General features: G+C 33.2%; 4 protein-coding genes across 6 annotated transcripts; 2 read left to right on the forward strand and 2 right to left on the reverse strand.

Annotated features, from left to right (window-relative positions):
- Window positions 1–370: 370 nt before the first annotated feature.
- On the forward strand, window positions 371–1,950 carry LOC105125748 (uncharacterized; the record flags this gene model as incomplete). Its single annotated transcript, XM_011026325.1, has 1 exon — window positions 371–1,950. A coding segment is annotated over one exon (1,422 nt), but the record flags the coding sequence as incomplete, so codon positions are not given.
- Window positions 1,951–5,752: 3,802 nt separating this feature from the next.
- Window positions 5,753–9,403, forward strand: FATA (fatA acyl-ACP thioesterase). Its single transcript, XM_011026327.1, has 7 exons — window positions 5,753–6,229; window positions 6,961–7,094; window positions 7,184–7,297; window positions 7,786–7,881; window positions 8,443–8,530; window positions 8,603–8,671; window positions 8,768–9,403. Exons 1-7 carry the CDS (start codon window positions 5,882–5,884, stop codon window positions 9,044–9,046), a joined length of 1,128 nt encoding a protein of 375 aa, XP_011024629.1. The 5' UTR covers window positions 5,753–5,881; the 3' UTR covers window positions 9,047–9,403.
- Window positions 9,404–14,359: 4,956 nt separating this feature from the next.
- LOC105125750 (RING/U-box superfamily protein) lies at window positions 14,360–16,789 on the reverse strand. Of its 3 annotated transcripts, none has more exons than XM_011026330.1 (5): window positions 16,196–16,789; window positions 16,044–16,089; window positions 15,847–15,953; window positions 15,073–15,318; window positions 14,360–14,667 (listed from the first exon to the last, which is right to left on the reverse strand). In XM_011026330.1, the coding sequence occupies exons 1-4, from the start codon at window positions 16,457–16,459 to the stop codon at window positions 15,103–15,105; spliced, it is 633 nt and encodes a 210-aa protein (XP_011024632.1). In that variant the 5' UTR covers window positions 16,460–16,789; the 3' UTR covers window positions 14,360–14,667; window positions 15,073–15,102. The 3 variants fall into 3 exon arrangements, with proteins under 3 accessions (XP_011024632.1, XP_011024631.1, XP_011024630.1); XM_011026329.1 differs by having other exon boundaries at window positions 16,041–16,089; window positions 16,196–16,788; XM_011026328.1 differs by lacking the exon at window positions 16,044–16,089.
- A 2,655-nt stretch (window positions 16,790–19,444) lies between these two features.
- LOC105125751 (RPM1-interacting protein 4-like) lies at window positions 19,445–23,235 on the reverse strand. The gene is made up of 4 exons (XM_011026331.1): window positions 22,922–23,235; window positions 20,521–21,087; window positions 19,920–20,111; window positions 19,445–19,816 (listed from the first exon to the last, which is right to left on the reverse strand). The coding sequence occupies exons 1-4, from the start codon at window positions 22,925–22,927 to the stop codon at window positions 19,787–19,789; spliced, it is 795 nt and encodes a 264-aa protein (XP_011024633.1). The 5' UTR covers window positions 22,928–23,235; the 3' UTR covers window positions 19,445–19,786.
- Window positions 23,236–25,086: the final 1,851 nt, after the last annotated feature.

The following is a 25,086-nucleotide window of genomic DNA, read 5'->3' on the forward strand; positions in this document are numbered from 1 at the left end:
TCTTGGGTTGAATTGAATACAAACACAAACTATCCACATTGATTTTCTATTTGGTAGAAGCTAGCTCTTTGACAGAATATTTGGCCTCCATTTATGAATGAGATTGATGTTCTATTTACGTAATTGTATTATCTTCACCAAGAACCATGGTTACTGGTAATCAGTGTGGAAGGATTTCTGGTTATCCTTATCCTTTCTACAACAACCAGCAGTTATGTTTTGACATTATTGACCTGCTAACTAGGAACAGGAAATTACTTCTCTTTGTAACTAAAGCAATAATACTGCCATAGTGCTAGGCTAATTGAAAAGAAGGTTGTGGACTTTAATTTTGAATAGCTGAATGGTTTAAGGCAGACAGACATTATGAATTTTCTCACGGGAATTGCTTGGTTGCAGGTTTTTCATTACCACCTCTGTTCTAGATCTAACTATAGTGGGTTTGGATTCTGTGGATGGAGAATCAAATGCCCAAGGGCAGCAGCCACACTACTTGAAGACCTGTTCAAAACCAAATCTGGATTTGGGAAGTGCTGTTTACTTTTTAGGCCATACAGATAGTGAAGAACTGACAGTTGGTGAAGGAAAGGTGGTCATTGCCACGGACAATCTCATAAAACTGTCAACTGATGGAGTAGCATGGAACCCTGGATCTGCTGGATTTGATGCACAAGGTAATCTTGCATTCATGATCTGTGATCCCATGAAACTTGCGACATCTCCAAATACTAAATCTTCTTCAACTTCATCATCATCCTCATCATCATGGAAGAAGGATTCTCCCATGCAATTTGGTATTCCCGTACCCATTATTTGTGATTGGTTGAACCAGCATTGGGAAGGCAACCTTGATGAACTTACCAAGCCCAAATTACCGATAATTAGATTGATGTCCACAGGACAGAAAAGTGAGCATTCTTGTGCTTCCTTCACACTCCGGCAGGTTTTTAAGTCGGCAGAAGCTGATAACGATGGCACCCCATCATCTAATACAGTCTCAAAAGGTAAAGATCAACCAAATCCAGGTTGTTCTGTCACAGAAAATACTGTCAAGGAAGGAATCCAAACAACTGATTCACATGGTGCCCACGTTCAAGGAATTCCAACCCCAGAAATATATGAATCACCTAAGCTGACTGCTGGCCCTCTTAGGAAAAAGGAAAGCGCCCAAATACAGCTTTTGGATATTAATTTCCCTCCTAGGTTGACCAAAACTACAGTTCAACCACATCCAGACATACAGCTGCTGCCAAACTCCGATGAGAATTCTGTCAAGGAAATGCCTTCACAGACTCCACTGAGTGAAGATCAAATCAAGTACAAGGGACTTGCTATTCCTGAAGGGGATGCTGACATTGCCTCAACAGGTTCTGTGAATGGAGCCCACAGTGAGGTCCATTCTAGTTCTTCTCCAGTGGGGGTTTCAGAGATGTATAATGGATACAGCAGTGAGGGAGAAACAACTATGTACTCTGCAGAAACTGCTGAAAGTCGAAACTATACAAGCCCAAGAGAGGGGAAGTTTCAGCAAGTTGGCCGGAGCCACAGTTGTGTCAGTTATAATAGATGGGGAACTGCCCAAAGGAACCAGGTGGCCCGAAGGGCAATGTTAGAACAGCAGAGAAGCTTCATCCATGGAAGGAAAATGCATTCACAAGGGGCAACTTCTCAAAGGAGTAATGACTACTTTAGCCCAACTGTGTCTTCTATAATGAAGAAGCGAAACAACTCAGAGCAGCCAACAAGACCGAAGCAAAGCGCGGTTCACTCCTCTCCGAGATGGATGTTCTGATTAGTTCTTGATTATTTAATACCAAATGAGATTGGCAACAGAAACATGGTCTTTATGCTATTTCGATTTATGTCCACTCCATTTTGTATACTGCAACTAATTTGTTGTGACCTTGTGTAGACCAATCAATGGAAGATAAATAAGAAAATTCGACCAAAGAAAAAAGTGCAGCAATCATCATTCATCGAAAACCGTTTGACCCTCCAAATGTAACATTATTCTAAGGACACCCATGCCAGTCTCCCCGAAGAGCAAGAGGCTCGGTGACTGTTGCTATCAACAGTGACTGGCCTGCTCAGAGGAGGTTCTGCTTCAGGCCCTGATGCAACAAGCGCTACATTAGGTTTTTCTTTTCTTCTGGGATCTTTTTGGTTAAGGAGAACCTGAGCAAGATTTACTGTAACTATGTAGTAACAGCGAAATAAGAAATAGAGTAACAATAAAAATATAGACATTTTCAGGGATTTAAATGGTTACTTCATAGAAAGAGAAGGGTGGGAAAATCAAGCTGATGGAAACTCTGTCCAACCACTTATATTGCCATTTTTATCTGAAGTCTAGCAGGATGGACCCAGGTTGCACCTTTAGGCTTTAGCTCTTTTCCCAAGTTGTAGCAGTCACAAGCTGGTTTTTAGACCGTGGCAGCCTGGAGCCCCAGTGTAATTGGTCTCAATAAAGAAGGAACTCTTGGCTTTGGGAGGAGGTTCTCTTGCTTACAGGCCCCCAAAAAAAGTCTGGTGAAATATGAAATTTGATGTGGGAAATTCTTTGAATTGGCATATGAGGTGGAGATGACGATACGTAGGTGTCAGTGTTATTAATGCTTTTCTAGTTTTATGAATTTTTTTAACTAAAACTTAAAAAATATGATGTTATTGTTTAATAAAATAAATAAAAATATATATAACCGATGAATCATAGAAATAGAAGTTAACATTGATTAAAAACTAAAACCGAGAGTTGATTTTTATTATAAGAAACAAAAAATAGATATAAATACAAGTATTTGATAATATGATGTGAGATACTATTTGAAATATATTTTTATTTAATTATATGAAAATTAAAATATATATTGTATGAAAGGAAATGATTAAAATTCTAGATAAAAAAAAATGCTCAAAATTTTCCTCTCATTCATGTATTTTTTTAATTCCGAGAATAACATGTTTTTTTATTAGTAGCATGATTTATTAAATAAAAATTAACGGTAATTAAAAAATATTCTTCAGCATTCTAATGAATTGAATGAAATAGCAACAAGCTGATCTTTTTAATAATAATTAAAAAACACCCTTTCCTTGTCCATGTATTTCATTTCTGGTTAGAAGCATTGTTTTTAAAATGAAAATTTATTATGATCATGTTTTAATATTTTAAAAAAGGATGAATAGATCATTTTTAAATGAAAATTTATTATGATTATGAAAGTAAATTCTAATAAAAAAGTAATTTTATTGTGTAAGTGAATAGAAAAAAATTATCACAATAACTCAAGAAAAAACTATTTAAAAGGATGAAATTAAATAAAAAAAAATAATTCGAGTCAACCTTAATTAATTTGAGTAATGAGAAGCGAATTAAACAAAGCCCAATATACAACGAATTATGTTGAATGATGAAATTGATCAAAAAAATAATTAACAAAATAAAGTTGAAAAATAAGAAATCAGAGAGTGGCATAAGTTTTTTAATTGAAGGGTAAATTGAAATGAGAAATAACTTAAATAAAAAGAAAAAAATCAAAAAACTAAAAATTAAATTTAAAACTAAAAATACTTTTTAAAATAATAATATACCATAAATTTAGATTAAATGATGAAATTAAAAATTAAAAATACTTTTAAAAAAAGGTTAAAAAAAATAAAAATAAAAAAATGACTAGATTGAAAGAAATAAAACATGATAAATTAAAATTGAAAGACTAAATCAAAAACAAAAAAACTTATATAGAAAAATTAAGAAATAAAATTTAAAAATTAAAATAAAAAGAATTAAACTGAAAAAATATAATAAATAAAGACAACCATCCTATAAAAAAATGAAGAAAAAAAGAAAAATATTCAATGATGATAAACCACTGCATCTCAAAAGGCATGTGTTACATCAGGAAAAAGAGAGACTAATGATGCTTCCACCAACACGGTGAAAACTCATGCCATCAACATTTCTAAATTTAATATTAATTAATTAATCTAAAAATTTATTATGATTATTTTTTAAAATAATTTTTATTTAAAAATATATTAAAATAATATTTTTTTACTTTTATATTTATATTAGTATATCAAATCAATTAAAAATATTAAAAAATTAATTTTAAAATATTAAATTAAATTTTAACCTATATATGTTAAGGCCCGCTTGTTTTTACATTTAAAAATATTTTTGAAATTTTTTTTATTTTTTTTATTATTTTACATTAATATTTTTCAGTATTTTCAAATATTTTAATATATTAATATCAAAAAATAATATTAAAAAATATTTAATATGTTAATATCAAAAAATAATTTTAAAAAATATTAAAAAATATATTTTCAAATAAAAAATATTTTAAAATATAACAATCCCTACCTTTTCAAACACTGCATTCAAACCGCAATTTCAACGGAGGCGGTAAGCCCTCCAATCTCTTCGGATGCAGCTTCTAAAGTCTTCCTAGCTTCCTGAAGCTTCTCTTTAATTTCAGCATCAGTCTACCCTCTGTGCAATCAGCTTTGTCTTCAAGCACAACAACCTTGAGCTGAATTTGCCGCTTGCGATCATTCTCTTTAATTTCCTTATTAGGTTTCTTGGTCATCCCAGCAGTCCCCTGATCTCCCTCGAAACCCTTAAGCAATATCGGATTTTATATTTGAAATTATGCTGGGAAGCATTTTAAAAATATATTTATTTTTAAAAATATTAAAATTATTTTTTAATTATTTTAATATGCTGATATTAAAAATAAAAAAATTATTTAATATATTTTTAAATTAAAAATATTTTTTTAAAAAGACTTAGTATTATGTGCTACCTTGTTGTTTTCGGCTTGACAAAAAACTTTTTTGTTTGGATATAATCGTTGGTACCTGGCCCTCTCCATACACTTTTTTAATAAATTAATTGTAATATGATTGTAAACCAAACCGAAAATATTATTTATATATATGGTTATAAATAATAAAAAATAATTTAAATAATTAAAAAATTAGATTTTAGTTTATGTTTTCTAGTTTAATTTATATAAATTTCTAATTAAGATTTATTGATTCGATTTTATTTAATGAGTTTGATTTAATTATTATTGGATATTTTATTTAGTGAGTCATAAATCTAAACGTTTATTCTAGTTATGATTTTAGTATTTATATCCTATTTTTTTTAAATATTAGAAAGTTTTGATAATTAATAAAAAAATTTATAAACTTTGTATATTTTCAATCTCTATTTTTTTTACTTTTATTTTTCAGTTTTTTTTCTAAGAATGTTTTTTATTATTATTATTTATTTTCATAACAACTAAAAAATAATTTAGTCAGGGTATAAGGAAATAAGATGCGAATGAGATTTAAGTTTATGTTTATCTGTTACATTATTAATTTTATTTTTTTAATAACATGATGAAATTTATTTTTAAAAATTTGAATGTTTAAAATAAAAACAAAACCATCAAAACGTGCTGTTTTACCAAATTTCTTTATATTATGCCAGTTCTAAAAAAAATAAAAATAAAGACGTACTACAGTTAAATTTTTATAAATTAATATCTTTGAATCTTAAAATTTATTATTTAATTAAGATATTATTTAAATTTAAATCCAAGTCAATACTAAATAAAATCATTAATTTACCGAGGTTACACGTGTTTTCCAGTAACCCTCGGATCAGTATAAAAAATAAGAATGCGCTTCGTGCGGGCCAAATGGACGCCAGTGGCAATACCGTTATTATTTAGAAATCCAGTGGCAATTCCATTATCCTTTTCACGTCCTCGTTCCCATCGACGAAAATCAACCTTTTAAAGGCACAAGGAAAGAAGACAGGGACACTAAGAGCCCTCTTCTTTTCATTTACTGTCGTAGACAGAGACGGTGACACAGAGAGATGTTGCTCAAGGTCTCTTGTAATGCAGGAGTAGCAGCATATGCAGGGGACAAAATCCAAGCCCAATGCAGAGTTCTGGGCCAATCGCCGACCAGGCCCAACTTCCCTAGCCGTCGACGTGCTGTCGTTTTCTCCTCTCCGGTTGCTAAAGCCCCTCTGGTTCAGGCTGTGGTTTCTGAAGGACGGGCGAGTCGGGTCGAGGCCGGGTCAGGTGCCTTGGCGGATAGGCTCCGGTTAGGGAGCTTAACGGAGGATGGGTTATCTTATAAGGAGAAGTTTATAGTGAGGTGTTATGAGGTTGGGATTAACAAAACTGCTACTGTTGAGACCATTGCCAATCTCTTGCAGGTAAAAAGAAAATAAAAATGTTTAATTTTCAATTAATTTTCTTTCGGGTGTTTTTGTCTTTTATTTTTATTGTTTTTTATGAATACATCGTTTTACTGTGAATTTTGAGGAATTAATTCTCTCTCTCTCTCTTTTTTCCTTCCTGCTTTTGAATTTTGGGTTCTGCATTGCTGTGTTTGATTTGAATTCTTGAAACTCATGCAAAATTTGAGATTTTGGCATCTGGGATTTTTAATTTTTGATAGTTTCTCTTATTTGCTCTCGTAAAGTTATAATTTTTGTTTATTATTATTGTTTGTTTGTTTGTTTATATTTTAGCGTTTGGAATGTTTTTGTCTATCCGGAGTCTGGATTTTGTATGGTTTTGGTTTTGGCCTGGGTTTAGCAGCCTATTTTATGTGGAAATTTGTAAATTTATTCTGTGTCTTTCCCTTACTCTGTCAGATTCTATGCTTGTCTAGTACTGGTCTCTATGGCTTGTCTGCACATGTTTTTTATTTGCTTTATATAATACTCCATGCTTATGGCATTTGTTTTGCCACCACTAATTTGAAAATTGGCTTCCAGCTCCCGTATTTTGATGGATGTCTGTTGAGTGCTAGTTGTGTATAATACTAATACTAACAATAATAAGATGTTGTTATTAGAGTTGTTGAGGAATGAGGTTTGATTCAATTTCAAGAAATCCATATGTTTTGGGTGTAATATTGTGTGTGGAATTTGGACTGTAGGAGGTTGGATGCAATCATGCTCAGAGTGTTGGATTTTCAACTGATGGATTTGCGACAACCACCACCATGAGGAAGTTGCATCTCATATGGGTGACAGCTCGCATGCACATTGAAATCTACAAATACCCAGCCTGGTGGGATTTGTTGTTTTTTCGTTGGTAATGTTCATTTGGTTTGGGCCTTGTTGTTACCTCCTGACTGTTAATATGATGTATTGTTGCAGGAGTGATGTTGTTGAAATAGAGACTTGGTGCCAAGGTGAAGGAAGAATTGGAACCAGACGTGATTGGATTGTGAAGGACTGTGCCACTGGTCAAGTGATTGGGAGAGCTACAAGGTACCTTTTAGCTGTCTTTGCTGTGCATCTTGCATCAGTAAAAGAACAGGAGAATTTAAATATCACAATAAAAGTTCAACATGCATGGCATGTTTAATTAGATCTCAACTACGTGGCCTAGTAGCTTGTGTTATGAATTTAAAACACAGCGTTTATTATTAAACTGTGATTCTTTACAAGATTTCAATTCTGTAATTTTTGTTCCTTGCCATCTAAGCTGCATCACAAACAGAAATTCGTTATTGGACGCCACAGATCAGTGACATTTTACCCATTTGAAGTGTTGTGCTTGTCTGAATATTTGCTTGCTTGATCGCCTGCTCATTAATGCCAGTACCACTTCTTTTAGTCAGTCTTTATTTGTTTTTTCTATAAATCTTCAGCCTTCATCGCACATTCCAAGATTTTCTTCTAAAGGTCAAATTCACCTTTATTTTTCTGAATGGAGGTGTGTTATGAAAGCTGATCACGTAAATTTCTGATTGTAGCAAGTGGGTGATGATGAACCAAGATACCAGGCGGTTTCAGAAAGTCTCTGATGATGTGCGGGCTGAGCACTTAGTTTTTGCTCCACGAGAGCTCAGGTATGGCATTCTTTGGTTTCTAGAGGCCTATTTCATCACCTCTCATCTTCCTCAATTCTTACCTTTTATAATTTGACAATCAGAACATTTGGTACCTTTCTCATCCCTTATTCCTGCTGCTGTACTATCAATGCAACTAAATCTGGACAGTTTGTACATATTGTAAACGAAAAAAGAAAAGACAAGTTTTTGTTGATATAAAAAATAACTATTTTGAACGTGTTCAATACCAACTCTGACCTCCGCCCATGCAAATGACAATATGCTGGTGTTACTGATCTAATTTTCAATTTCAAGATTACAATTTTCTCTGATCCAGAATTATGATGCTCTCATGCCATAGTTCTCTGAAATAAGTTGTAAGGCTGGGGTGATTGTTATTTATGTCAACTAAGAATGTTCTATTTGCATTTTATTGTTTTTATCATCTATGATTTGAAAATCCAAGGTGATGTATCACCAAACTTGGACAATGAAACCTACAGCTTTCCAGAAAATATGGTTTTTTTAGATGACATGTTGATCATTTCAAAGTTTCTTTCTAATTTTTTATATTTATAGATTGGCTTTTCCAGAGGATAATAATCGCAGCTTGAAGAAAATTTCCAAACTTGAAGATCCTGCTCAACATTCCAGGCTGGGACTTGTGGTAAGATGTTCAGTTAATCTGAAGGTCTATCAATTTCATTCCAAGTTTTAAATGCATTTTTGGAATTTGCAGCCCAGAAGAGCAGATCTGGACATGAATCAGCATGTTAATAATGTGGCCTATATTGGATGGGTTCTGGAGGTCTGTAACTTAGCATTCTGCAATGGTTTCTCTTGGTTTTTCTGGCCATTATTAGCTGCTGCCTCTGATTAATTTTGTATATTTTCTTCATGATAGAGCTTGCCTCAAGAAATTATTGACACCCACGAACTACAAGCAATCACCTTGGATTACAGAAGGGAGTGCCAGCATGATGATGTCGTTGACTCCCTCAGCAGTTTGGAACCTATTGAGGAATCTGGAGCAGTCTCGGAGCTTCAAGGAATCAATGGATCTGCTACTGCAACTGCTAAAAATCAAGAGTGCCTTAACTTTCTGCATCTGCTAAGATTATCAAGGGACGGGCTTGAAATAAACCGTGGCCGAACTGTGTGGAGAAAGAAACCTGCTTTATGAAGAGAAAGTAGATATCTGGCTGCACTCTGTGCAGATGGAAACCTGCCAGATGACGAGAGAACACATATCTCTGGTCGTGCTGAGCAGAGAAAGAAACAACCTGCCGGATGAGGAGAAGATTTAGATTTTTGTACCATTTCATGCTCCAATCACTTTTTCACGGTGTCTTTCATTTTTTCTTTCCTTTCTTTTTGTCTCTGAAAAAAGAACTACGGGGGCTTTGTTCTAATTTTGTTCTGTTAGGTTACAGATTGCTGTGGAACTTAATAAGTGGATTGATTGGACTTGGTGAATATCATGATCTTTGTTACACCCACCTCGAATGCTCCATGAATCAATTGTTCTGAGTTCTCCTTATGCTTCATCTCTCGCGTTCTCTCCACGCAATCTTGTCTCGTTACTGTTACAGGTCAGAAAAGAAATTAGAAGCGATTTTGGCTTCGTGGCCAGTGAACATATAGGGACGTACACCATCTTGACTTCAGCATTTAGGTCATTAGTTGGCGAATTGATGCATGTTACGCACTCCTGTAGCATTTTCAGTTTTATCCTACTTGGGCTGGGATGAGAACACATTGTTCATGGATGTTTGTCCAGTCTTTCTGCAATCTTTGTTCCAAGTTCTTGCAAGTTAAACCATGGTAGCTATAAGGCCTGGGTCAGCAGCTGGGTGGGTTTTTAATAAAACAGTATCGTTTTGGATAATCATTGGCGGGTTCTCATCCGAGTTTACATTGGGTAATGGGTATTGAAGTTGGTTGGATTAAGCTCCTCTCACACGAAGATTTCAACAAGATGAAGAAGATTCAGGAACAATCTGCTCAATTACTTCAATACAAGTAGCGTTGACTGACAACTTGAACGGATGCTAAAACTTGTAAGACAAGAAGCTACGACAACAACAGATAAGAGTGGCTTGGTTAGACCTGGAAAAGATCATCATCAATGAATCAACTTACTCCATACAGTCTGCTGTCATTGCCTTGAATGCAGCCAGATGGGCACGATTATTACCACCAAATTTTTTCACTGTTAGATCGCCGCCTACCGAATTCTTAGCTAACATTCAACCTCCATTCACTCATCTAATGGTAGAGTCTTTTTTAGGTAGAAGGTCATGCAGAAGTTCACAAGCAATCTTCAGTTTGATACATTCAATCCAGAGCGCCACGAGGCCATCAATGAAGTTGCTATATATTTCTGTCGAGGGTCCTCAGAGCAACCTATATTAAAACCTTAAACAGAAATTGATAAACCATGGAGACATGGGCTCTTGTTTCAGTATGGAGTTATAATTTCTACACAATGCATTCAGCTATTAACATCACTCTTAAGTCCTGTCTCCTTTTGCAGTGCGTTCTCCATTTTGCCCCAACTAGTTTTGAAATCTTGGTTAAAAAAAAGAAAGTATAATTTATAGTTTTTCTTAAATTTATTTTTCAAACTGCAATCATCGTAAAAAACTTTAGTAATGCCAAACACACACTAAATCTAATAATAGCTAGCGATGCCTTCTTTCTACCAAATCGGCAAATTAAAATGCAGTGGATTTGGAAACAAATTCTCAGCAAGAAAAGGAGAGTGAGACTTTTAGATCACTACGCTGCCATGGGAAGAGATATTGAGGCCTGGCTTGTTTTGATTTTCTTTCGTGTAGCATTTCTTGCACGCTGAGGTAGCAAGAAACTTGGGAATGACAGAAGAGGTCTGCAATCCTCAGACTTTCCTAGGAGGTATTTTGGGCCCCGGCCGGAGATGAGGCTGGCCACTTAAGGGCTGTCTGGGGGCTGGGGGGACTGTGCTGTGACGGTATTCCAGGCTGGGGCTACATAAGGCGGAGCTGGATGAAGCAGAAGATATGCTGGTTTACTATTGTAGTTTCGGTTATGGTTTAAAATGTTTTTTATTTAAAAATATATTAAAATAATATTTTTTATTTTTTAAAAATTATTTTTTATATCAATACATTAAAATATATAAAAAATATTTTTTAATAAAAAAATTCAAATTTAAAAAATAGGGGTTGCATTCATTCCCAAATACACTGGAATATGAGGAAGGTGCCGAGAATGGCAAGTTTCCTGCATGTTATGGGGGTGCCATTGGTCAAACCCCATGAAAGCATGCCTTTTATTCACTGTTATGAGGGCATCAATAAAATATAGTATAGACCAAATATTTTGAAGTGTGTTTTTTACTGTGAATATGTTGTTTTTAGAAGTGTTTTTTTTATAAAAAAAAATTACAATTTTTATTTTATTTTAAAATTTAATTTATAAAAAAATCTATGAATCAAAAAATTTAATAATTTTTAAATAAATAAAAATTAAAAATACTTTTAAAAACAAAAACCATCCCAATTTACCGATTAATTTTGAGTGATGATACACGCGAGTTGAGACTACCACATGAAGATCGCAGGAGCAATAATTCATGGTGGCCGCATTTGCTACTGCAGCAGATTCTTTTAGTAAGTATCGTACAGGATTTTGCTGTTGCAAAGCCTGAATGATGCCGGTGGCTGTACGGAAAAATCTACGCCGCCACAATACTGCTAAACACACGCCAAATGTAAGGTTGTTTGGTTTGACTTTATTCTTTGATTTTATTCTTGGAGCACTTGGACTTTCAAGTAGTGTGTAGTTAACACTAGATCGTTAATATTAAACATGTTATGTTGTAGGAATGATTAATTTTTTTTACATAGAATAATATATATATATATATATATATGACTTGATTGAGTTGAAAAATTTAATTATAATTTGAATAATTAATAAAAGTGTAGTTTGATTAAAAAAATCAAAATGATATTTTTAAAAATTATTGCAATGATAACTTATTGGATTGATTCGATTTAACTTGGGTTAACTTGTTAAATTCGTTACTCAAGTCATGAAACCCTGATAACCTTATAAAAAAAATAATGAGACCCTGATAACCTTATAAAAAAAATAATTTTTTTATTAAACTCAATTCTTAATTAGTCTAATGTTGAAGGATGAAATAAAAAAAAAATACACTATAAAATTAAGCCGAGTCAATTAGGGACTAGGATTAACCTACCAAATCTAAGTTGTGAGACTAAGATAATTACATATAAAAAAATAAAAAAATAATCATGAAACTCAATTTTTAATCAACCCAATATTGAAAGATGAAATAAAAAAATCAATTAAAAATAATATAAAAAACCACCCAAGTTAATTAACCATGATTCAAGTCATGAAATCGAGATAACCTTATAGAATACAAACCAAAACAAATTATGAAGTCTAATTCCTAATCAACTCAATAATAAATAATCAAGTTGAAAAAAATTACAAAAAAAAACATGAGCAAACGAGTCTAACCTACGACTCAGGTTATAAGATCATGACAACCATATAAAAAGATAAAAAATTATAAAGTTCAATTCCTAATCAACCTAATTTTAAATGATAAAATTAAAAAAAAATTAAGTCAATTTGGCTAGAAAATTAAAAAAAAATTAATTAAAAAAAATTAAGTCAATTTGACTAATTCACAAAACTCACGATTCGAAGTATGAGACTGTGGTAGTCTTATAGAAAAAAAATTAAAAAAAAATTATGATTCTCAATTAACTCAATGCTGAAGGATGGTGTTGAGAAAAAATAATACAAAAATAACTCAAGTCGACATAACTAAATATAAAAACTTGCAACCTAGGTTATGCAGCTGAGATACCTTCACAAAAAGTAAATTGAGATAAGTTATAAATTTTAATACCCAATAAATTTAAAGGATAAAATTAAAAATTAAAAATCCTTAAGAATTATGAGGATCAAAATGAAAAAATATCCTTGATATTTTACTGTTTATTGCTACAATAACATGTTAAAATCTTTTAATATATATTAATTATGGTGTTTAGTTAATATCTTACATATATAAGACTCATATAATTATAATAGAGATGATACATCCATCTCTTTTTCTAATAAAAAATTATTTCAAAACTAACCAAGATAATTTTATTTTTAGGTACTGATCTCTCAAATTAAATATCCTTTTATCTTTTCTACATGTCTCTTCAATGCAACCTTAATCTTAGATGGATATATGGTTTCATGGATGGGAAATTGCATCATAGGTTATTGTTCTTTGTTAAATTTATATTTTTTTAAATTATTCTTTAATTTAATATAACTCATTACCTGAACATAGAATGATTTCTGCATATTTTTGTTTTGTTTAGTTTGCTTTTTTGTGATGTTCCTTTAGCAATTCATGCAATTTTTTTAATATTATCATGTAACCTTTTACAATAAAAATAAAATTTGAATCGTCTCAAAAGTTTTTTTTATAATGAAGAATATCTAAGTTAAAGTGATGTCTCCAGCCTTTTCTTTTTCCTATATGATATCAATGTCTCACGTACTTTTGTTATCAATGTCTCACGTACTTTTGTTGATTGGAGCTATTATTTACTCAATTTTAGAGTTTAATTAATTTTAAAGGGCATTTAAAAGTATGATACCAATTATTTTTTAAATTGTTTTTCATTTCAAAATATATTAAAATAATATTTTTTATTTTTAAAAAATTATTTTGATAACAGCATATCAAAATATAAAAAAATATTAATTTTAAAAAATTAAAATTAATTTTTTTTCCAAAACATCACACCAAACATTGCCTAATTAGATTCTTAAAAATCAAGGTAGCAACTCAAGTACCATGTTTTTTTTATTGGTAGCAACTCAAGTACCATGTTTTTTTTTATTATTATTATTTCTTTAGAAACACTACAATTATTTGAGCATCTTGGGCGCCGACAGCTAGCACCGGTAACAAATCTTAGTCAATCCTATTCTACCTGTAAAGAGCGAGTCTAGCATGGCCTTTTCACTTCGCAATTCTTGTTTACTTTTTTTCTCGACCTTTGCTTCCTTTCCTTACACAACCACTATAATTGATGATTTCAATTCACGTGGGAGTTCATAAAATAAAATTGTCCTCATATAAAGACAAAAAGGTAGCAGTGCTTCAACGTTCAGCTTGAAACCGTGACTTCGTGGATACACTCCCAATGAATGATTTGTGTGTTTGGGATTATAATCAGGAGAGTTTTTTAAATAATTTTTTGTTTTAAAATGTATTAAAGTAATTTTATTTTAATTTTTTTAATACATCAAGAATTACAGAAAATACTAGGAAAAAAACACGTTCCCATGTTTTTTCAAGTTAAAAGCTCTAAAATACAGAAACAATCGCGTCTCTAGACTACATTACTACGACAGCAAATTGCTGGGACTCACGAACCGTCCCCCCCTACATGGATGCTTGTGGATATCAATGTAATATCTATAACTTTTATAGCATAGGACTTAAATATTCAATTTACTTCCTAAATGTCACAAAATCTCCATTGCCATCTTGCGCTGCGCAATCTCAGCCAACACAGCAAAGGAAAACAGACTGATGATCCAGCATATAAGCATCCATTAAACATAAATTTTATTCCAATAACACCCACTATTGACACAGAGCATTGTTAATTTTGAGCCGCACAATAAGTTTGATAAATTCCTTCATGCGAAAAATTAGGATCCACCGAAAGGCTATAACCATTGTTCCATCTCTCCTTTGATTTAACCCTGTTGCAGTAGAGGGAGAGAAAGGTTATGGATGTTTAGACATAAGGTAAACTGAACTACTTCAAAATCTCAAAGCAAACATCATCTTTATCTCATGGAAAACACATGCTCAGTAAATTTGCATCATAGTTTGAATTGACGGGATTGAGGAAGTTGCATTTCAATAAATATGTGATGTTAATGAGCCTCAAATCTCTCATTTTCCATTTTGACAGTAGTATTTTGCCAGGAATGCCCTCGGCAATTAAAATCAGGAGCACCATTACGCTTTTGAAACCTATAAGCTTGAAGTGAAGGTGCATATGCATGTTCGTGGATCTGTACCAATAGATATTGCATCTCTTCCCTGTTACTTCAACTTCTTTACCGACCACCAGAGGAAATAATGCAATGCAGCAAACTTACATAAACAGTAATTGAATGTGAGCATCAAAATCAACTGGTTGCTGGGAGGAACACTCTAATAAGCTCTTTAGTAGTGACTCTTTTCCTACAAGTAGGGCATTTGGCCTGTCTTTTGATTGCGTCTGATATGCAAGTCTTACAGAAAATGTGTCCGCATTTTGTTGACATCTCCTCGACCAATGGACACAAGCAAATCGGGCAGTTGAAGGTTGGCTCCTTTGGCGGCAGGGTCTGCACGTTCTCCCTCTGGCCAAAAAGTAAAACAGTAAGCATCAGAGTTTCAAAATTCCATTAATCGAAACATGTGTGCATTAAATGCCTATGCAGGCACATCAGCACACATGCACAAAAGAAAAAAAAAAACAAAGAGAGACCATTGATCATTATTCCAATATTATTCTTTTATATCTCCACTGTAACTCTAAAATCTAAACAAAATCACAACTTGATCAATTATTCCAATATTATTCTTTTATATCTCCACTGTAACTCTAAAATCAAAACAAAATTACAAATATTAAAAGGCATCCAAGGTCCAGAATACCTAGAATAGCAATCAGAATAATCTCCTAGCATGAGTGCAAAGGGAGTTAATTGTTAAGCACCTAAAAGCAGTGCGTATGTATCAAACTCCGACCGCGCAGACATAAAAAGCCATTAAGAGATCCTTAAGATTATTGAAAACGGTTGCATTACTTGCAACATCTCGAGTCATTTATCAATAGGAACAGGAACTACTATACGAGCGGGAGAGCAGCTATGAAGGCACATTACCTTAGAGCTACTGCTGCTACTTCCGCCTTCCAAGTTGATATAAAGATCACAATTGATGATCGTTTGATTCGGCGGAACCCTTCTACGCTTATTGTGAGTGAATCGCCCTACAGTACACACAAACAAACAATAAGAAACACATGTGCACTATAAAAAAACACAAAGCAACGATTCCATTAACAGAATACACCCACCACCCGACTCTACATCAACGACCACAGCCCTCCGGGAATTGTTCTTAGCCTGAAATTAAATAATAATAATAATAATAGTAATAATATTAATAATATTAATAATAATAGTAAGAAAGTAACAAACTTTCTCTCAAGTTCAATCGAAGAGAAAGTACCTGAGCAAACGCTCTGGGCGACGATTCGATGACGTCGTCGTCGTCGTCGATAGCATCAACATCAATAGTAGGAGGCGGCAAAGACGGTCCTTGTCCGTTTCGTTGATGGCTTGCTTGCACTCCTTCAGGAGGTTCAATGCGGGTGGTCGAAGTCCCTTCGTCATCTCTTCCTTCAATCGGAGGAACGTTTAAGTCCAGCACGGTCTTCCTTCGCCGGTATCCTCTTAAAGGAGGACTCTTCACGCCCTGAGTCTGGCCGCTCATGCTCGATCAACAAGCTTCGATCGTACAAAAAACCACAGCTCGCAAACGATTGAGAGAAATTAGGGGGAAATCGAAGGGAAAGCAATCCGATCAAATCGAATTAGAGAGAATAGAAGTCGAAATTTAAATTGGGAGGTGTTTATTAGGGTTTTGAAAAATAGGGATGAAGAGGAGAGAGATTGATATGTGAGAGACTGTTTGTTGAAGAAGGTAAACAAGAGGCGCTGCTAATAAGGGAGAGGGAGAGGGAGAGGGAGAGCAGGTGCGTCATGGTAGTCGTCTGGGTCTTTGACACGGAGGTCGGTGAAGGGGTTGAGGATGTGCGATCGTGGCCCATTCGTCAGCTGCTACGTGTATGCTATTCGACGTGACATCAGAAAAAAAAAAATTGCTTCGGGCCTTGCTGGAAACCCGGGTCCAATTCGGGCTCAAGTTTGGATTAAAAATTTAATTTAATTAATTTTAAAATTTTAAAATTAAATTTAACTAAGTGGAATTAAATTAATTAGTTTGGTTTTATATTTGTTAAAATAAATTAAATATAATTTTAATTAATAAGTCTTTTTTGTAGCTATTTTTGACGAACTTTTAATTTTGCTATTTCTGAAAATATTTACATAAACAATCAATTAAGATCCAAATTACTTTTGTTTTTTTGGTTTTCAAGATTTAAAATAAAAATCAAATTAAAATACTTATTCTTTATTTTTAATATAAATAATCAAATAAATTTTGATTTTTAACAAAACAAAACTAAAAATATGTTATTGTATAGCTCAAAGGATTTTTTTCAAATAAATAATATCATTATGTCAATTTAAATTAAATTTTTTTTCTCAAGAGACATGTGATATCATAAGAGAACATAACACACAATTAGAATACTTGTCATATTAGAGAATAATATAAATTATAGTTTAGGATTGAATTCTTACTTAACAACTTAAATTTTTGAGTTAAGATAATTTTTTAATATAGTATCAAAGTTTGATAACCAAATAATTATAAATTTGATCCGAAATTGAATAGATAAATTCTAATGAATCACTGATTCATCTAGTATCTAAATATATGATTCATTTAAAAATTTATTAGATCAAAAATTTATAATTTTAAAAAAATTTATAAATTTGCTTGTTCAACATATTTCTTGAGTGTTCAAGTTTATCTAAGACATTAAACAACTCGAAACATGGGCCTAGCTTATAGATACCTTAAAAAAAAAACATTGGAATACATATAATTTTTTGTTGACCAACAAAAACTCGTGATAAAAAAAGCTCAGGTTTTCAAATACGGATTTTTCTTCTCCAAGTATATATATTTTTATAGTAAAAACCTGACTGTCTCAGACTTTTACAAGAAGAATACGCTCTAATTCGAACTTGAGACTTATTATGCAGATCTCAAGCCTTTTACCATCACTTAGAGACTTTTTTAAGTACATAGTATCTTCATCACAAATTCTTTTCTTGGTTAACAATATTCAGAATTTTATCAATATTTACAGGTTTTTGATTTTTATTTTCCCTCATGGAGAAAATAAGATGATTAGGTAGTATACTAAACAATTTAGTGTAAATTTATATAAATATATTTTTAAATAAAAAATAATATAAATCATATCTTGTAATCTCATGATGATAACAATAAAATTATTTATATAAAAATAAATTGAGTCATATATATCCATTTTAATCCATATATTCTTATATCCATTTGCAACTTAATCTTTTTTCTCAATTATTTTTTCTTGTTTGAGAAATCAAAATAGAAAGGAAAGCTAGATAAGAAAAAAAACTGATAAGAAAAGATGTCATTCCTTGATTGAGGATGATGGTCAAGAGACTGTTTACTTATTTTTTATGATTAATTTCTTCCGTAAAATATAATGTCTAAGTAACTCACTAAATACAGTGTATTGGTAGCTATATGCATAAAAATTCAAATAACAGTTAAGATTTGCTCCCTTTTCATTTGCCTTAAATCATATTACTGGGTTGTGTAGTAAAGACAGCCTAGTTGATTATATGATTCAATGTTTTTCTTATTGTCTAGGCCTATTGTAAGTGTTCAAATGTCAACCTTCAAAGGCAAATTTCTGCTCAATGCACAAAGATGGGTGATAATAATCGTTGCAATTCATTTTCCTACACTTTTTTGGAGAGAAGACTGATCATGTGGTGGTCTACTTCCTTTTGTACATTGTTTAAAAACTTGTTTAAAACCTCGAAGCAGCATGCTAGATTGAAGAAAAAATAAAGAAATAAAGTTAACCAACCCAGTTTAAAACCCGACGGCTATCAACTCATTGAATTTTTTTTTTTGAATTTTCTAGGGTTAAAATGATGTTTTGATTATTTTACATATATAAAAAAATCTTTATTGACTCTTCCAACAGTTTACCTTACCCTATTCAAGTTTTAAAACTATGCCTTCATCATCAACAACTGTTTTCAGTAGGATGGCACTTGGTGACTTGTTTGAGACAGGGTTCAGATGAAGGCACAACCATCAGAGTCGAGCATTTTGCAAGCGTATAGCAATCTTGAAAATTTGCTGCATAGAGCTGGGAGGTTTACAAAGCCACACTTACATTAGGCAACAACAATCTGCAGTTTTCGAAGTACCACAAGATCATGATTCAAATGCTGCAACTGTTGAATAAACTCGATCAATGTTAGACCAGACAAATCGAAGTGTGCCCAGTACAGAAACTAATCACGAAAGGCGGTGTTCACCATATCAATCAAAGCTGAAACTACTTTGATCAATGTCAAATGATTCTTACTCCTTTTGAAGCATAGAGCCCTCCGCTGCGCAGACATAAACATCAGAAGAACCACCAAACACTAGCAAGACCGAGGGAAAACACCTCAACTTGGTAAAGATCTGATGGGAAGACAATGGAAGTCGGTCCATGTTGTTTGAAAAAGGTAATTATATAGGCAATTTAGAAGGACTTCTGCCAGCAAATGTCAGTTCTCATCAATCAAAAAATGAGTAATTCTGGCAGAAGTTGGTACAGTTACAAAGAAGACCGATGCAAGCACAAAGAAAAACATAATATCTAGATTCAAATAAAAGAATCTCTATGAGGTTCTTTATAGCCAAATATAATAGTGAAACTGGAAGCTAAATAACAGACTTCGGTGAAAATCATGTAATAGTAAAAACAATAAGGAATTAAGGAGGACTACATTTCCATTACACATTTTGTTTACTATCACAAAGTCCACACGAATAAAGAGGTTACTCCATGAAAGTGATCCTCCAAAGTATCTACAAGCTCCACAAACCTCATAATTTACCACAATTTGAAATGCCTCAGTTTCTGCCCCATGGAAAGCAGCAACACTGAAAAATAGGGCAAGAAGTTAGTGTTACATATATAAATGATATGATCCTCAAAAGAACAAGAGATTATGCACTTAGTAATAGACAGAGAGTCATGACATACCTTAGCGCTGTCACTTGGGGTTTGCTTACGAACATAGGCATGGGAAGACTCGGTAGGCATGCCAGGCATCTTCCCTTCCCCAATTTGCTTTTCCTCCCTCACTTTGTTGAAAATGTGAGTATAACCATCAGCTGATGATGGGTTATTCTCGTCCCAATCACCAAATTTCGGAACAGCAGCTCCCTTATCAGGCTGCCACACCAGGAATAACATAATCAAGAACAACTTTTGACAAAGATTTTATCAAGATCTCAATACTGAAAGGAAAAAAAAAAGACCAAGAAAGAAATTCTTCATTTTGGTTATGTTCACTAAAAATGGAGCTAAAATCAAGAGAAATGAGAAAAGCATCACATAAGAGCAGCTGAGAAAAGCAAGCTTGTCGTATTCATATTTCACAAGGAAAAGACTAAGCAATCAATAATGTAAGCTTGAGTGGAAAGACTTTGTTTACAGGTAACTTCTGATGGAGATAGGTGTTTGATTAGAAATAAGAAAAAAGGTTGCAAATGTAACAACAGACAAAAAAAAAGAAAAAAAAAAAGAAGCTGAACAAATCCACAAAAAGGAAGATGCATAGGGGAAAGGAGATAAAATTTACACTTTCATCGCCTTTTGGTCTCAGTCGGGATCTTCCAGGTGTTCCATGAATACCCTCGTTTGAATTTTTTCCTTCCCAGGAAGGTGATGGAGCTCCACTGTTTCTCCCAGAAATCCTGGCATGGTTATGGATTGGGGATTGCTCCATACTGTTTTCAGACCCAATACTGTATCTTGACGGTCGTTTATGGGCTTCACCAAAGCTTGGTCCCCGTCCCCCATAACGCTGAGGGGCTGACTCATAACTTGCTCTGCGGTTCAAATTTTCATTGCGTGCTGGAGAATTAGGGAACTGTTTCAGATCACTTTCTTCCCTGCTCATTCTATGCTCATGTGCTTGTCTAACAGCTCCCTGCCCTGCTGCTGCCTCTGGTGGAGCTTTGGCTCTAAAAGGAGGGGTTTGATCTGGAGCTGCATAATCAGAAACTAAATCAGGGTTCTCCTGGGGATCATTTGGATTTATCATCTTCCCTCCGGTTCGACCCTTCCTAGCCTTGTCAAAATAGGCCGTATATGGAACATTCTCTTCACTTTCCCAATTACCAAACTTTGGTACATGTGAACGTTGCTGAGAAAAAAAGAGAGATTGTTATACCAACTAGAAAGAAGAACCCTTGTGCAGGCAGCTAACTTTTCATCCATGAAAACATGCCACTCCATCATTAATGACACTTCCATGAAGTGGCAAATATCACACAGGTCACAGTTGGTGAATCCTAGTAGGCTAATCCGGAGGAATAATGAAGAGTTCTAAATATTCAAAGTCACTCCAAATATGAGTCAAGAAAGACTGTATAGCCATACAACATATACTTTATTTTCTCTATAATGCACAATCAGAGCACAGATCAGACAGTACTATTGAACCACAGAAAGTCCATGTAGTTAAAAAGTTTTTATACATCTCATGTCTGTAAACTTAAAAATGCATACCCAGTGACCTAGACAACTTCAAATTGCAGTCTGATGAAAGTTCCACACATATGTGTAATCTGAAAGCGAGCTTATATTTTGACTTTCTTGTCAATGAAAAAGGCGCGCAGGAAAAAGAGTATAAGATGAAAAGGAAAGAATCCACATGAAAAGAATAACATGCAGCTTTTTGCAATTTGGATACCTGGTTAGCGGGATATGTTCTCTAATCAAGAGGAAAAATATACCACAAATCAAGCTTCCAAAGAGGAAAGGAAACGAGGTACAAATCAAGGTTGCAAATAAGGTCTACAGGTTTCTCCTATTCTAACCATAAAACCTTCAGCTTGAACACTGCCAATTACAAAATTTTAAGCTAGAAAGTTCAGATCAGAATCAGGGATTGATAACACAATTATGACTGCTCAGTTGGAGAGCATGTATTATGGTTGTTTTAGAGATGAGTGGGACTAGTCTTTCATCCATTTTCCAGGAATCAAGTATGCTTACAGCATAAAGAAGGGGCTATTCTACTGATGCTCTCCATGCTTCACCTCTCCACCAGAGATACTGTTGATCAGAATAATATCCTATGATTTGAATGGTAAAGGGCACAAGTATGGCATACTTACAGCTATTAAAGAGATAATAAGTAACTTGTAATGCTAACCATGTTGCCCTCAATCGCCTACCATAGACATATTGGAAACAAATCTGAAAACATGAATCCACTTCTATACTTCGATGATGCTTGTTCTAGGGTAACCAAGAAAGCAGTCTTGATCCCATAAGAGGAGTTTTCTTCTTTATTGATCCTATCAGTTACATATCTCAGATGGAAATGGTTTAAAAATCCCAGAACAAAGTCATATTTATCTAAAAACTTCCATCTTAGAAGAGGCAAGAGAACGATTTCACACACACACACACACACACACATTCAAGCCTTCCATCGTAGAAGAGGCAAGATAGTGCTTTCACACACTAAAAGAAGAGGCAGGAGAATGCTTTCACACACACACTCACAAGCGCACAGACACACATGTATATTTAGAGGGGGTGCTAATCAAGCAGCGTTGTCCGAAGTCTTAGGCCAATCAAAGCACACCATAAGCAGAAACTCGGCAAATAAGTTTCATCATAAGCAAATTTAGTTAGCCAGCAATGGATTGCCACCTAAAGTCAACTCATGCCCCATGTCATTTGAGAATTATTTTCAAATTTCAACATCAAAATTAGGCAAGCCATGTATTTCATCAATCAAAAGAACTAGCAGTTCTTGGTCCTTCAGGAATAAAACACCCTTTTTTCTTCAATTGCCAAAACTGGAGCATTGCCAATCAATCAGCACAAAGATTAGACAAACCCTTTTTAGTCCTCAAAGATTAAAACACAACTAGAACATAATACAAACATACACACACACAGAGTGAAATCCAAGCGACAATAAGCACAGAAAGATAAAATCAAGGGAAAATAGAAGAACTTACTGCCATTTCTCTCGGAACCAAGAAGCCTGGATTGATGGAACCCAGAAACCAAACGCAAAGACTAACCCTTCAACAAAACTCAACCTTTTATGTAATAAAATCAAGTTCTGTTAGGATTGAAGCACCTTCAGAGAACCCTTCAACGACCCCAGCAAGAAAGAGAAAGAGAGAGGGAGCTTAAGTTGAATGGATAGACTTTTCAGAGAGAAAGAGCGTGTTTAGAGAGAGGGCGAGAGAGGGGAGGTTATCAACCATTGACCAGAGCAACCGGTAATGTTTGACAATTCTTCTCGCTTTCTCCTCTCTTCTCTCTGTAAAAAACGAAAGAACAAGGACAAATTAAATTGAAGTCTCTGTTTCTTCTCAGTTTCAAGTGTCCCTGTCTCCAAGTCAGTCATCGTATGTACTGTTCCCAACGTGTACATACGATCCATGAATACGGTATTCTTTCTTTGCCAGAGACATTTCTCTTCCTTCCAGGTTATGTTGAATGTCGTGGTTATTGAGGTCAAGCATCCTTCTACTTCTTCATTTCTCTCAATTTAGTCCTCCATCAATTAATTTTCTTAATATGACCCTTTTACTTATCTTCTGCTACTTAAATAGGCCCTCCCATCAAAATTTAAACGTTGAATGTTAAGCTCGCCTTACCAACGAGATCCACTGTGTATTTCTTCTCTTTTTAATTTAGGATTTAAATTGGCTTGATTTGTCTATCTATACTGCAATTTTACTGTAAAATTCCTTTCATGAAAACTATAATTTCCTATTTTAAAATTAAATTGTGGTGTGAGTATATAACTCGAACAAGCTAAAGGAGTCATATTAAAAATTAATTGATCGAGGATCACATCGAGAAAGTATAGAAGTATAGGGACTTACTGAGCTTATTAAGCTATCGACGTGGAGCAAATGGGTTGGGGCTCTGGCACTAGCAGTTTTAATTGTTATTTTTCTTTTGAAAATAAGATAATAAATTAATTATAGTACCGGTCCATGAATTAATTACCTTAACGGCGTGAACGACTGTTGTTGGCGGCTGACCACCTCAACTTCAACCGTAAGAGTTAGCGGAAGTCTTGTCTGATTCTGTTGAAACATCTCTGCTGACTTTTCTTTCCCATTATTATTCATTTCTTTTTAGCTTTTATTTTTTCTATATTGAGCTGTTCAAACTTCGGCTCCCCCAACTTGTCTACATTATTATTGTAGCGTTCTAACATCGATTTATTAATATAGATTATTCCGTACAATTAGAACCCAAATCATTAGCTTGGCTGAAATGCCTTTTTATTTGTTATTTTTTTTTAATTCATCCCTTGTTTTGACCTAATATTTCTTAAAATGACATAATAGAATTATATCATTATTGTAGTGTATAGTATATTTTAAAATATTTTTAATTAAAAATATATGAAATTAATTATTTTTATTTTTAATATAAGTATATTAATACGATTCATTTTTTTTAAAAAAAATTAATCTAATATTATTCTAGATCAAAAAAAAATTTAAAAAATAAGTTATAACACAAACATTTACTTAAAAAATTAAATTCATAAAATTTATAAGTTATAGCACTTCTCATACTCAATTTTTTTTATCATATTTTAAAATGAAAAATTAAGTTTAAAAAATATAAACTAAATAATTTTAAAATTATATTCAACCTAGAAATATTTTCAACTACGCTCATCATAATTTCAAACGAAATCTAAACGATTAAACACCAACACATTGTTTTTAGGTTTGTTTAAAATTTAATTTCGCAAAATCTATGTATAGATGGACCCATTATGTTTTCACACTCGCATATACAAGAGATGGAAGGCGTAACACAACAAGCTTTTGAAAATTTTACTCATAGTTCTCAAATTTTAAGCTTTTAATTATATCTTTCAGTTTTACGTGTTTTGTACATAAGAAATCATTTATTTTCTTATTCTTTCATCTTTAAAATTATATTTATGCACAATTTAAAAATATATTTAACTTAAAAATACATTAAATTAATATTTTTTTTAAATAGTTTTTATATGTTAAAAAATTATTTAAATATATTTTCAACCAAAAATATTTTAAATAAATATTATCCACCATAACATCAAGCTTACACTCAAATTAAATTTATATTTGCTATAGATCAAAACTTGTGATGATATATA

The sequence above is a fragment of the Populus euphratica genome, unplaced genomic scaffold (assembly GCF_000495115.2).
Source record: "Populus euphratica unplaced genomic scaffold, PopEup_1.0 scaffold58.1, whole genome shotgun sequence".
Taxonomy (NCBI): Eukaryota; Viridiplantae; Streptophyta; class Magnoliopsida; order Malpighiales; family Salicaceae; genus Populus; species Populus euphratica.

What these genes read in the sequence shown, in the direction of transcription:
- FATA (XM_011026327.1), top strand. Translation starts at nt 5,882, where the DNA reads ATGTTGCTCAAGGTCTCTTGTAATGCAGGAGTAGCAGCATATGCAGGG. An exon ending in TTTGCTCCACGAGAGCTCAG is followed by an intron (nt 7,882 to 8,442) that starts GTATGGCATTCT and finishes TTATATTTATAG; the next exon opens with ATTGGCTTTTCCAGAGGATA. An exon ending in ATTCCAGGCTGGGACTTGTG is followed by an intron (nt 8,531 to 8,602) that starts GTAAGATGTTCA and finishes TGGAATTTGCAG; the next exon opens with CCCAGAAGAGCAGATCTGGA.
- LOC105125750 (XM_011026328.1), bottom strand. Translation starts at nt 16,459, where the DNA reads ATGAGCGGCCAGACTCAGGGCGTGAAGAGTCCTCCTTTAAGAGGATAC. An exon ending in CGCCCAGAGCGTTTGCTCAG is followed by an intron (nt 15,954 to 16,195) that starts GTACTTTCTCTT and finishes TGTGTACTGTAG; the next exon opens with GGCGATTCACTCACAATAAG. An exon ending in GTAGCAGCAGTAGCTCTAAG is followed by an intron (nt 15,319 to 15,846) that starts GTAATGTGCCTT and finishes CTTTTTGGCCAG; the next exon opens with AGGGAGAACGTGCAGACCCT.
- LOC105125751 (XM_011026331.1), bottom strand. An exon ending in GACCAAAAGGCGATGAAAGT is followed by an intron (nt 20,112 to 20,520) that starts GTAAATTTTATC and finishes CTGGTGTGGCAG; the next exon opens with CCTGATAAGGGAGCTGCTGT. An exon ending in CCCCAAGTGACAGCGCTAAG is followed by an intron (nt 19,817 to 19,919) that starts GTATGTCATGAC and finishes CCTATTTTTCAG; the next exon opens with TGTTGCTGCTTTCCATGGGG.